Source organism: Opisthocomus hoazin, chromosome 6, assembly GCF_030867145.1.
Source record: "Opisthocomus hoazin isolate bOpiHoa1 chromosome 6, bOpiHoa1.hap1, whole genome shotgun sequence".
NCBI classification, from domain to species: Eukaryota; Metazoa; Chordata; class Aves; order Opisthocomiformes; family Opisthocomidae; genus Opisthocomus; species Opisthocomus hoazin.
In genome coordinates this window covers 11,031,445-11,045,377 of record NC_134419.1, presented here as the reverse complement: position 1 = coordinate 11,045,377, position 13,933 = coordinate 11,031,445, and the positions used below count along the sequence as shown (strand labels likewise).

General features: G+C 47.4%; 1 protein-coding gene across 2 annotated transcripts in view; it reads right to left on the bottom strand.

Moving 5' to 3' along the window:
- Positions 1-13,933, bottom strand: part of PIK3R3 (phosphoinositide-3-kinase regulatory subunit 3) — a 79,580-nt gene that overhangs the window by 23,835 nt on the left and 41,812 nt on the right. Inside the window, exon 1 of one of the 2 annotated variants that reach the window (XM_009945665.2) lies at positions 8,714-9,353. The exons of the other annotated variant lie outside the window; for it this stretch is intronic. Within the exon in view, the coding sequence (XP_009943967.2) occupies positions 8,714-8,819 (106 nt within the window). The 5' untranslated portion in view covers positions 8,820-9,353. Of the gene's footprint in view, positions 1-8,713; positions 9,354-13,933 lie in introns of those variants that run through there. 2 annotated transcript variants of the gene reach the window in all.

The following is a 13,933-nucleotide window of genomic DNA, read 5'->3' as shown; positions in this document are numbered from 1 at the left end:
ATAGCATAACAGCTGCAAAGCCACAGCAGTGTCAGAGGTTCCATGACCAACAGGGCTGTCAGTGACTGTCCCAAACTTAACATGAGGAGGACAAAAAGGACAAGCTCTTTTACTTACCAAGCATAATTAGCATACTATTAATAATCTGGATACCAATACAACAGCAATGCTTTAAGAGTTTTGCCATGTTTTATCGCTCAGAAAGACTGTTGCTACCCAGCGTCAAATGCTCAGCTCACTTCAGGAAGGAACAGCTTAATCTCCTAGCCAGCAGACCTAGGCTTTTACCAACTGTTTGGATGAAAGTCAGTGGTAGACATTTTAGTGTCCATGAAAATCTGACATGTTTGATAAAAACAATTGTACTTTACAGTATCCAATGTATTGTGTAGTCTAGAAGATGACACCATAAAAGCAGATACAAAATTCGAGAAGCATGTAGATTCTCCTTTTCATGTATTCACTAAAGCCGTTCCTCACCTATCTTCACAGAAGAAATACCACCTCATGTTTTCTACTCCTCCACAGGTAGTGTGTTCAAACAGCTATTAAAAAAACTCTTTAGTCAATACATGGAGATAGATTTTGGAGAAGAGTAAGGAAACCACAAAATTTAGCATAAGCACAGAGCTACAGTGACCATGAACAAAGAACTAGCTTTTCATTCTAGAAAACAGAGAATGAAGTCAGGCCTGAGCAGCGACATGCTATGGCTAGGAGACCTACCAAAACAAAAGAAAAAGCCATTTTAAATAAAAAAAGCCCAGGGCTGTTTTCCCCAGATATCTCAAAGGCTAACCATCCATCCAGACATCAGGTACAAACCTCATAGGAGAACAAATTCACGCAAATAATCTGCACTACTGAGAAGCTTCCTGCACAAAAGCCTGCTTAAAAATAAAAATACAGCTGTAAATACATGTGTCTCTTGCTGTTCTAAGCAGCATTTTATTTCAGCTTACCACTAGCTGAGACCTTTCAGAGCGGTATGTAAAATTGTTCCTCATGCAATACCTGTCCTTGTGCTATGTCAAATTATTTTCTAGCTACCAAAGTAGAAATATTTCAACACCACCAAATTGCTAACAGAGTGCCATCTAAATCAAGATCAAAAGGTGCATTTCAAATCAACAGTCCAGAAGAAATCTGAAGTTAGGAAAGTATTCAGAGGAAAAGTGTTGTACATCGTGTCATGCACCATCTTTTCTAAGAACCTTGATCTTGATGGAAGCTCCACCAAGGCAGAAGTCCCAACGCATGCAGTCCTGCACAGTGCCCTGAGCAGAAGGTGAGTTTCAGGGCAGGCATGCTGTTATCTAGCTGGGCTCAGACTGCACAGCCATTGCTTATGCTGAGATCTCAAGGTGTAACAAAAGAAATGGATTCAATCTCCTCACTCAAGTACACTGTGATCTTAAAAATATTTTAATGAAATCCATTTCACAGCAGCAGTTTGACTTCTTTCACTCTCCCATAACTGATCAGTGAGACTGTACTGTACCCTCCAAAACAGAAAGGTTCTTAAGCATTCAACTCATTGATTCCAGCTTCCTTGTATCCTTCAAGAAACTACTTTTGGAGACAGATGAATCAGAGTAAAGATGCCACAAACACCAAAGACTTCTAATTTGACACCTGGGAGCAGTTCCTCAGAGGGCCACCAATCTAGATTCCTATGATGTCCCCAAGATGACCAACAGGGCAGTGCAGCATGAGTACTGACAGCCTGGAAATTTAATTGCAATGTACAAATTTGTGTTGTAACAGACAACAGAACTTACATACACAATATTGTCAATGAATTTTTCATCCATCTCACCTCTAAAAACATATTCCTGGAGCAGGTGTTGCAAGTGTAAGCCGTACTGGCCACACTTAAAGAAAACACACCTCAGTGGGCTGTGTTCCCTCATTACAGCAATTTTTCCTTTAGCTCCACTGCAGCAGCTCTGGTTTCAGGGCTTTTTTGTTTGGGTTTTTTGAGGGGCAGGATGCAAGCAAGGAAAAAATTCCTCCAAAAGCAAAGATGATCATATGCAGCATCAGATTTTAGGGACTACAGAGGCTGAAAATCAGGATAAGGTTACAGAAGGTTAAAAGCCCTGAAAAAATGGCTCCTGTGGATTTTTTTTCTTTCATGGGGAAGAGGAGGAAAGTAACAGAGAGTAAGTAATAGCTAAGAGAAGGAAATGGAAGGTTTATGTTTGGAAGGAGAAAACTGACCTAAAGTACAAGAGTCCTCATGTGACACCAAAATAAAACTTGTTATTCTGTAGTGAAAGAACAAACATGAAGGGGATACAGACTGATGGTTTTTCGATTTGTCCAAACCCACCAATTTTTGTGCTGAGAAACCTGATGTTTTTCTAGCCTTTCCTGAATAATTATGCGTCAGCTTCAGAGATATCTGATTTTAGAAGAAGTAACATTCCTATGAACTATCATTAAAATAACATTTTTCCAGTTCACAAAAACTGCTAGAGAGTCTGGGTAAATGCTGGATGCAGCTACAGGTTAAAGCAGTCAAAGTATTTCATCTCCTTTTTTCAAAGAGTACTGGATGGAAGGTAGCAATCTCGAGTGTGCTGCTGGACTCAAAGCCAGAGAAGAACCTGGATCCTGTTCAGCCACAGAAAAGCTTCAGAGCACATTGTGCTTCAGCATCAAATTGACCAGGCAGCTGGTCGGTGTCCAGCAGTGCAGCTGGGGTCCTTTCTGGAAAGGGCTGCAACAGGCACCACTTGCACTTTGCTTCTTTTGAACTGTACGAATTCTTATAAAATCCCCTGTATATAGCCACTTCTTTTCAGAAGAACTAGAAGAACTTAAGGTACTGAAAGATATTCACTGAAACATTGCAAAATCTTTGTCTGTTGAGTGGAGGACACAGGAAAGATTAAGGACAATGAAAACAATCTCTTCTAAAGAGGTAACATCCCCTCACATTGTTTGGGGACCCAGCACCAGCTCTGATGCTGTAGTTTAGATCATGCGGAGCAGCGAATTCTTGCTTACTTCACTATTGTGCAGATTTTAACCTGTCAGAAGAAATAAGATAAAAAACAGAAGAAAAAAAGAAAATCTGACTCATTTCCATAAGGGCATTTAGTACACGAGTAGAGTCTGTTCTTTAAGCATTACTCAGCAACCTACTTTACAAAAAATGAGTTTCCAAAAAATCCAGCTAGAACACACCTATTGCTTTAATGGGGCCAAAGTTTTACAGCAACCTGTTTCAACACAGTTAACAGTCTTTTTGACAATAATAAAGCCTAAGCTCCAAAACATGCAGGCAATGCTGATAGAAGTCTTCTTTATGCTGCTGTTTCCAGTGTTCTCTAGTTCTCTGCCCAAAAAGTGACTCACTAAACAACCAACATGCGATGATGTAAGGCACCCAACTGCTTTTAGTACTGGGCGCAGATGTGTATGACCAGCTATGCCTCTGTTTTGCCAAGCTGTAGAGCAAAGATAAGCCCATATAGCTTCATTCTGGAATAAGACACCACGCAGGCAGTGGCAAAGACAGAAGTCAGCTCTGCTGCTTGGGAAAACTGTATGCCCCAAAGGAAACTCCAAGAAGAATCTTCTCCTTTTAAACAGGTGAGCTAGAAGAAAGCACCACAGTGATTAACTCCTGTCAGGTACAGGCATCACGCAATACACAAAATTGTTCAGAACAACAACTGCAGAAATAACATTTGCTGCAGGTTTTGCCTTCAAACACGCAGTGAAGAGCTTGGTTTCTTCTCCAAACGTTCTCCCATGTTTTAGTTTGCATAAGCCTACAGCTTTACAGAACAGAGCTGAACAAAACCCCTTCAGCAAGCTTTCCCTCCCAAACTACTTTCACATAATCTGAAAGCCTACCGATAGACAGAAGTGTCAGCCGTTTAAAGCAGGCTCTCCCATCTCAAGCAAAGCATCATTTCACTTTACATTAATGACGCTTTTTTTGTGTTATGTATTTAATCGAAAGCTGATGAGTGATATTCTTTAACAATTAGAGCCATCAAAATGAAAACCAAATGCAAGGAATGCAAAAGCAAGCCTGAAAATGCAATCAGAAATAAAAAATGGTTACAGCAGTCATTCAGTGAAAAGGCCAGTAGAGAAATCCAGGTGTGACAGAACAGAATACAAGCATTTCACATCACTGTCCTCATAGGAGCTGAGACTCCAGTTCAAATCATTTTCCAGGATACGCAGAATACAAGTGACTGAGCTTTATTTAGTCCTTGCTCTACTCCAAAATATTCTGCACAAACTTCCCTCCTGTAATAAGGTAAATCTCAATCCCCAACATCTGCTTTTTTGGAAACGTGACTTTCAGAAAGAAATTTGCAACCATGACAGTTGCTGCTACAGTGCTGCTCTCTTGATTACATGCCCTAGTAAAATTTTTTTTTTTTTTTTTAAAAAGATGTGTAACAGCAGAACTTTTCATTGATAAGCTTCTGGAGTCAGCTCAGATAAGCTGAAGGACAATACTGACAATGCTATTAAAATTTGCATCTGTTCTCCCACTGGAAAACTAGTCAGGCATAGATATGCAGTGTTCACCTACATCTGGCTACTGCGTACCACAAACCCCATTTGAGAAGCCACATTCAGTTTCCACTATAACATTAATAATGATACAGCAGGACTGGTATCCGGGTAAACACTGCCCTTGAGATCAGAACCCTATGTTTTCCAAATTACAATTACAGTATCCATCCCCTAAAACAAGGGTTGTCAAATTATATATGAGAAGAAAATAGAACTGTAATGAATAAAATACACTTTTTCCCTCTAATACTTGTCTCACTCATACAATGGCAGTGCTGCTTTTGCAAAGCAGACTAAACTAAGCAGCCTACAGATTAATGGTGCCCTCCCCATAATAATTAAGATTTTCTAGTAACAGCATTGTTACAGCCAGTCTCAGTACATGAGGCAAGGAAGAGTTATTACTCTTGAGAAAGACGGCTGGGTCAAGTTATGAATGTGGTCAGTCATATTTGGGCCTAACAGGCTTCAGAAAGTTAGCTTTCACAGAGCTTTAGAACAAACACTTCTCCTATTATCTGCTCATAAATAGAGCCCATTCTGCATTAGCAAGCCTACTTCAAACTTGCGGTCTTCTTCATAACCCGCACAAATGAAACTAACCTCTAATTTGTAGTTGAGCCAAGTATCTTTGCCGACATCTGTATCCAAAATCCCAGTGGAACACTCTTACTGATTTTCATCCAACTGTGACAAAATGTATTCAGTGATTATACATTTTATCATCAACACAACTGATAATGTATCCCAGATCTACAGAGGGAAAGACATTACTTTGTCCTACTAAGTCAGTGCAAGGCAATACATAAGTAGTTATGTTTTAGGTACTCTGATAACTTTCGTAGTCAATTCAAAAACTTAACACCTGGCAGTAACAACTTTTTGCAGACCTGAATTGATGTTGTTACATAAAAACTAAATTCAATCCAGTAATCTACTTCCTTATCTTTTCAGACAGCAAGACCCACAGCAAAAACAAACATGCAGGTGACAGCCAGTTTCCTAACGCCTAAGAACCAGTACATGATGCTGCTGTGGCCATAATACTCTAAATTAATCCTCATTAGAAAGTTTAGAAGCTACTACGTTAGCTATACACAACTGATGGTTATATAGATCCTACCTTAAGCCAGTGATACATTTTATTATGCCAAAAGCCATGCAAGCAGAAGCAAAAAGCATTAGGTAGCAGGAGTCACCCTGCTGGTTGTCACCACTGTTGCTCCTGTATCAGCTGTTCTGCTGGAAGGCAGGCTGTGCAAAGCTGGCAGAACTGAATCCCTAGTTCCACTGCTCTGTTTTGGAAAACTGTCCCAGTCCTCTGTTTAGGATGGATTAAAAGCTAGCAGAAAACTAGCAATCCCTTGTTGCCTGACCCTGCTTCTGCTGGAGTTGGGGAAAACTCACATGCGAGAGGCATCGACATTATTATTTTTGAACTTGCGAGCAAGCCTTCTAGCAGAGAGGCTTCAGGACCTGCTCTGAGCACCCATTTACACCTACAGCCCTGGACAGAAAACAGGAGCATGCTGATAAGCTGGTGCAGGTGCACTGAGGCCTGACAGAAGCTACGGCTGCTGCAGGCTGCCTGCCATCACAGGATTTTATTCCTGCATTATTACTGGGCAACACTAAGGTGGGTATCAAGACAGCCTGCCAAGATAAATTAAAGGTCTACTGGCCCTTAACGAGAAACAGTATCCTCACCCTTGACTTACAGGTTACGGGTGACAACACACATTATATTCACCTTGCTTTTGTCTTCTGCCTGAAGTTTAGACGCACTAAAATGTAATCATGAGCAGTCACGCATGATTTGAGACACTTGGCTCCCGGTATCAGTAGATGCCCGCTCCTGCAGCATAAAGACCAACCAGGGATCTCTTCACGCAAGTTCTGTGAACAAAAGACCGCGCTGCCTCCTTTGGCAGCGGGGACACTCGCTGCAGATTGTTAGTTTGTGCGCTGCTGAGAAAACATATTGCCACCATTCAGCTGCTCAGGAACTCCAGCCACTGCGGGGGAACGCTATACTGAAAACCCTCACAAATTTTTGTTGGAAGCAGGCCAAATGGAGTCGTGGTTGTTACCGGGTACGAACGCAGCGACTTTATCCCAAGGCATGCCGAGTGTTTAAGTCTTCCAAATAAATTCCTCCACATTCCCCTTAGGGATGACCTATCATCCCAGACCAGAAAACACGTTCCCACTCCACCTCTGGATGAGGAAAAAGCAGACTACCTCCGCCACACTCTCCCTCCCTCCCCCTGCAACTGACGAGTTATAGTTCTGTGAAACCAGGACATACACATGGGGATCATTCCATGCATCATTTCCAGCTCTGGCTTTTCTAGTTTAAAAATACGAAAGAAAGTTACTGAACACTGCAGGAATCGCCATGTAACATTAAGTCCTTTTGCTAACTGGTGTTCGGACTCTGCAGAGGCTTGATCCCTGACAACAGGGCTTCAATGATGGAAATCTTGGCATTAGTAGTGACAGAGGCACTGCTTCTTCACTTAAACTTTGTAAGGCTGCAGGGCCAAATTCCTGCAGAAATACTGGAAAGTTGTTTTCTGACCAGTTCAGCCAGGCCAGGCCCTTTTAGCAGCCTCCTCACACTAAGCCATTCAAGGGGCTTTATTTTTTTCAGTACAAACCCCCACATCACTTGTTTTAAGTCACCTACAATGAACTCGGGTTTTTGTTCGCTTGAAACAAGCAAATGCAAATACTAACCTCATGAATACTTAAAATCAAAAGCATTTACAAGAAAAATACCCTCTGAAATCCACAGAAGCAAAGGATTTGACTGAACTTTATGCTTTCAGGAATAACATCTAAAAATAGGTAGTGTCAGCTATGCAAGAATTTAACAAGCAGCGGCCAGTATTGTGCGTCGGAGAGATCTGTCCAATTTTTAAAGCACCAGGGACGCTAGAGGAAGTGAGTACAGGTCTTTGAGATCCAAAAATCTCAGGATGATCACCTCCTCCTCTTTTAATTAAAGTACCACATACCTAAGGAGAGAGAAAGAGAGCTCACTGCGCTGAAACAAAGAGACTGAACCACACTTGGAGATACAAGCCACAATTCAAGCACAGACTGAAAAGCGCATTTCAAAAGTCTAACAGTACATGCCACACAGAAGATTCCACTCAGAAGCACTTACTTGCTATCAGTTTCTCTGCAGGCTAAGATTTTTGATGCATATTTTACTGTACCTTCTGGCTGTACAGACCACAGACCTGAGAACATAAAGGCCCTTCAATTACCTTACTGCTCTCAGCCTGTTAGACTCTTACGGGTATAGATACAGTTTCACCAGTACCCATTTCTGCTTGCTTTAATTCATTACCGAAGACTCAACCTCTTCTCCCTGTAAGCCTTCCCTCACGCTTCAAACACAGAAGAAACTTTCTGTCCCACCTGAAAACTTGAGGCAAGCGAGGGACAAACACATTTCTTCATTTTCAGCACTGGCAATCCATTTGGGGTGGGGGGGGGCAAAGTCGCATCAAACCCTTTTGAACAAGGTTATTAAGTGTTATCAAAAGTAACAGTGCCTCCAAGGATGGATTCCAGCCCGGTCCCAAGCATTATCCCGAGCACGGAAACCCAGCGACAAGGCACATCTGATCTGTCAATGCTGGAAGAGAGCTGGCGAGAAAAAGGGTCTCAGAGACCGTAAAAGCGATTAAACTGGAACTGAATGGAGGTAGGTAAATCACTACCATCAAAGTGTTACAGGCACATAAAGGCACACAGGTGAAGAGGCTAATAAAAACGCTCCTCTAGAAGTGAACACGGCCGAAATATATGGTTTTCAATAAAGGCTTAAAAAAAAACCAAACACTCGAGAGAGGGGCTGCAAGCAGCTCTTCTCCCCCTGCCTCCTTCCACCTCCCGAAACGCACCACAAATTGCAGTTATCCTCCCACCCCCCAAAAAAAACCCCAGTATTAAAATACTTTTGCCAGGAAACAGCAGGTTCAAGTCCCTGGAAAGTTTACACAAAGTTTAACTACAGATATTCCACCCCCTCACCCCTCCCTCCACAGCAGATTTCCCCTCTCCTTTTCCAAAGGGCAGAAGTCTGGGAGGAGGAGGATGGCGGGCAGGGGGTAGAAGGCAGCAACGCGAGGCAGCCCCGGCTCCCTACCTGGAGGGTCCATCTCAATGTAAAAGATGAGCTCGGTGGAGTAGGGCATCATCACCTCCCGCCAGTCCGAGTCATCGCGGTCCATCTCCCACACCGTGTTGTACATCGCGACAGCCAAGGCCCGGCCGCCTTACAAATTAGAGAACGGCTTTCTCGGCTTTTAATGGCGGGGCGCGGGGGGTGGGGGGGGGTGGGGGGGTGTTTAAAAAAAAAATATATAAAAAAAAGCCGAGAAAAAAGCACCTCGCTCTCAAATAAACACTTCTAGCAAAAAAAAAAAAATTGAAAAACCGCAAAATTAATTAAAAAACCCCCACCAGACGAGCCACCTCAGCAGCTGCCCTGCAGAAACTAAGCCAGGTAGTTCTATACAGAACACACAGAGTGCTTCTTCTTGTTTAAAAAGACACCTTTCCACAGAAAAGCCACTTTCCTGAATTCTCTCTAAAAATCGCCGGTTTTCGGGGTTTTTGTTAAACACCGGGCTGCGAGCGAAACGAACCCCCACCCACCCCCCAGCCCACAAAAAAAGGGGAGGGCGGGGAGCAAGCGGACCAGAAGGGGAGATTTCGGTCTCTGGATGAATTCTTTCCGCCGGCGGAGGAGGAGGAGGAGGAGAAAGGAGAGGGTGGCGGGCAACAATAACGACGGGCGCGGGGCGGGAGGGCGGGCGGCGCTGGGGCCCGCGGTCCCCGCCGGCTGGGCTGGGCTCAGCGCTGGGCGGGCAGCCCGCGGCGGCGGCGTCGCCCGCCGTGCCCAGCTGGCGGCCCGGCGCGGCGCAGGCGGTGGCCCCGGGCGGCTCTGGCAGGTCGCGGCCCCGGGCTCTCTGCGGCGCTGCCGGCCCCGCTCGCTTTCATTTTAAGAGGCTCTGAGGGGCCCAACCGTCGCCAACCGCCTCTTGCCGAGGACGAGGCCACGCCCCCCCGGGCGCCCCCCGGGAGGGGCGACGGGGGCGGGGCTTCGCGCCGGCTTTTTAACCCCTTCGAGGAGGATGGGGAGGAGGAGGAGGCTGTGCGAGCTGGCGCTTCCACAAGGAAGAGGAGGGGGTGGGCAAAAAAAAAGCAGAAGGGGGAAACGTCCCTCTTCACGCCTGCGAGACGTGCCCAGAAAGAAAGCTTGCCACAAAGCAGACATCTATTTCCCCACTTTCCCGTCTCTCTCCCGGCTCCCCTTCAACATTTCGGCCGCATCTCTCGCCGCCTTTGCCCCTCGAGCTCCCGCCCCCCCGTTCTGAGGAGAGCAGGGGAGGTGGTATGTCCCTCGGCTGGCCTGTCGCCAAGGGGCTGCTGCCGCGGAGCACGCGCGGGGGGCGGGGGGAGTCGAGCCTAGTTGCCAGAGCTGCCGTCTTTGTCTGAGGGAGCAGCGAGCGTCGGGATTGGCAGAGGCCTCCGGCCGGCCCACCCAATGAACTGGCGGCGAAGCCGGCCGGCTCGATGGCGATTGGCTGGGAGCCCCAGTTACCAAGCGGGACAAAGAACGGCTGAGCTCCGAGGCGGAGAGGGGGGATCGGGGCTGAGGGGGCGCGCGGGCACCCCCGGGCCCCGCGGCGCGGCCGGGGCAGCCCCCGGGTCGGGCCCCGGCGCTGCCGGTGGAGGAACGCCGCCTGCCCGCACCGACGGGGGCTGCGCTCCCGCACCCGGGCCGGTGCTCCGCAGCGCCGGGCCTACCTGCTGCCCTCCAGCCAGGGCCGGCCCCTCTTTGGGGATGGGGTCTGTGGGAGAGGGCTGCGGCCCAGGCCCGGAGGGCCCATTGCTGGCGGAGCCGCTGTCCCTGTGCCCGGCTGGGGCTGGGGCCTGGGCTGGTCGACCCCTCCGCGGCACCCCTCAGCTGCCTGCCCTGCTGCGAGAAATGTGGGCTCTTCCTTACTTCTGCAGGACCCCGGCAGCAGCCTGCTCTGTGTTCCAAATAATAACCTGAGCGTTGCAGAGGGCATTGTGACCGTCCGCTAACCAGAGTGTCAGCCCCGGGGAAACCCAAAGCTCTTGCTAGCGAGACAACCAGGGGAAAAAAAGCGGAGGGAAAGGCACCAAACCGGATGGCTGCCTCTTGCAAGCTTTGGGATAAATCCGAGCTGCAAACACACCCGAAACGGAACCTCAGCCTGCCTGCCAGCCACATCCTGATGGCCAGACCCTGAGCCTGCAGCCCGCAAGCACCGGCGGGAGGCAGAAATGCAGCCAGCTCGGCAGCCAGCCTGGGTCTTAGCGCAGCGAAGCATCCTTAGAGAAAGGCAAAATGACAGCTGTTGAGAAATTAAGGAAAAGCTCTTTCCGGAGACTTCCAACTAGTGTCGCAGGCACAAGGGCGGACGAGCACCTTGATCTGCTGCGGGGATGTCAGGGAACATTAGAAAACCCAGCGCTGAAGTTGTCTGCTTTATTTGCACTTTAAAGCATGGAAGAGTAAGTTATGAATAATTTCTCCTGCTCTAGCACTAGGTAGACAGCTCCTAAAAACTCCTGGCTTACGCAAACTGGAGGGTGACTGCAACATTGAATAACTGAAAGGCTGTACCCAGCGTAAGAGTATGTGGGAAGAGCTTGGCGCAGAGGGTCTGAAGTTTGCTGATGTATCACAACTTCCATGGCAAGCAACTGAGAGCGACGCTGCTCCAGCAAGAGAGCTTCTTGAGGGACAGACAGCTGCAGAGGAGCACAGGGCTTTGCTTCAAATAACTCACTGTAGATAAATTAATTTTATATCCCCATCACAAACTCTGATTAATCCACGATAACCAGATACGATTCCTTTTTCTAATTTTTAAATTAAATTTCTTGGGCTGATATAATACATCAGCTTGAGCTTGCTCAAAGTGAAACGTCCTCCTTGGAAGCACCCCCCCTCTCCTCCCGTGAAATTTAGGTTGGTACCGTGGGTACAAACCATCTGCTGCCCACCGACGGTTCCCAGGGCAGGGCTCCTGTCACGCAAGGGTCAGGCAGGGGGTGCAGGTGGACATGTGGCCACTGCTTTGCAGACCCCGCGGAGCTGAGAAATGGGGCTGCTGTCCCTACCGCAGCCCCCAAACTGAGATTAGCAGCTCTGGCGGCAGGGGGGAGGGGGAGGCAGGCTCGGGTTGAAATTCATTTTCTCCCTTCCTGCACCTCATTATAAGTTCCACCCACATAAGACCTAATTACTTGGCTTTTATGCTGGCAAAGTGGATTTCATCCTTGCTGTTTCCCATGGTGGTTGCCTTCATTTTCATGGCGGCACTGATGGTTACAGCTTATTGATGTTTTCACTTTAGTGAAATTTTTATTATTAGCACTGGTTTCTCTCATTGCCACTTTAATCAAAGATGCAATTTAAGGCAAAGGATTGTGTGTAATGGTAAACAGTAGGATAATGCCTTGAGAGAACAGAATATTAATGTGTTTTTATTTCTCAAAACTATGCTTATAATATATCCAGGATTACTTGGCTCCCAATGCGCACCCATGGGGCGCTCCCTTTCCTCCCTTCCCACTGCCTTGCAACAGGGGCGAGCGGCTGTGTGCTTGTGCTTGCCGAGGGGGGAGAGGGAGGCACATGTGCTGCCTCACACTCTGCAAAATCCCCTCTGCCTCGGCGTCTCTGCTCCACAGGCAGAAAGTCTGAGCATCCAACGTCACGGCAGTGCCCTCGGAGAACAAAAACGAAACTGGGAGCACGCTGAGCCCTCAGGGATGCCCAAGGTCTGGCTAAGTGCTAGATCACCCCAAGTCGGGAGAAGCTACATTCAAACACTGAAATAAAATAATGGCAATAATGACAATGCTTGAGCAGGGGGCACAGTGCCGTGGTGCCCCGTGCTAAGACAGAAAGGCAAAAAGCAAGCACAGCGTCTGCTGCCTCCCTAACGTCCCTGCGTCGACGGCCGTGCATTCGTTCGCTTTCATTTCCTTGGATCTGACAATTTGCATTTCAAGGCAAGATTAAATATTGAAGTTTTGAGCGCTTCCATGTGCTTCAGGAGGAGCCGAACGGACCCGCGCTGGAACAGGCTGAACACAGAAAAGCCATTTGTGCCAAACTGCTTGGTTTCCTCTTTGCCGAGCCATGATAATGTGATATCCGACAGCTGAATGTAGGCCACAACAGGCTTTTATAGTTGGAGGAGGGAGGGGGCTGAATCCACAGCGCTGCCAGCCAAACGCACTCAGAGAGATTTTTGGGGCAGGCTGGAGACTCCTGACCACTCCCGAGATCCAAATATTGGCTACACCATTAGCACAAGCTGAAGGCCTGCTGGAGGGGAGTTTGTAGAAGGTAGGGCTGCGTTCGTGTCACAAAGGACAACTCCCTGGCCAGCAGTAAATGCTACGCAAAATTAGTAGCCTTGCGCTGCACAGACACTGGGTTTTGTGGAGTATCTGCTGTAATTGGTGGCCAGTTTCCCACAGGGACTGCTGCATCTTGCAAGTAACAGCACAAGATCAACCAGTCGCGGCAGTTTGGTTTTAGTTATCGGATTATTTCTGCCTCTTTCTCACCTCCTGGTGAGGAGGAGACGAGGGAAGGCAGGAGGGCTGGTCTGCTTTGGCTCAGATGCTGCCTCTGGAGTCTCAGCACCCCTCAGCCTGCTGCAAGTTAAACCTGGGGCTCGCTGGCAGGAGAAGAGGTGGTGGGAAAGGCAGAGGTTCATCCTGCCTTCCTGAACCAGCGTGGTGCTGGCAACACAGGGATGGTGCAAGCACCACCCTTCCTTTGAATTGTACAAACTGAGCCCCCAAAATACCCCAGGACCACAAAGCATTTGCCACCAGATTAAGAGTATTAACCCCTGCGGGGGTGAAGTAGCAGCAGCTTCCCTCCCGCATCCTCCTGCACCTTCATGTGAAATGCAATGGGAACTTCTAACAAGGGCTGTGCTGCCTCCTCTGTGCTTTAGAGTCAGTTTATGTCCTAACAGGCTGCAGAACAGTTGCCTCGCTCCACCCTAGATGTGGCCGCATTTCTGTGGTGAGGAAAAACTCTGGCAAGTGTGCCGAAGTCGGGTGCTTTGGTTTGAAAATTATACATTACATTAAAAACTTGTATTAAAGAATAATATGCGGTCTGCAAAAACATTCAAATGAAACACTTCAATGTTAGGAAGTGTCTTATTTACAGCTGTCGGAGCAGCTCGTGCCCTCTTCCCTCCCGCATCCATAGGACAAGGAAAGAGGTCAAAATAAGGGCTCACGTACGTAAAGGTTGTAGCACAATGCACGCACACGGAGTTGGGCTTGCGAGGAA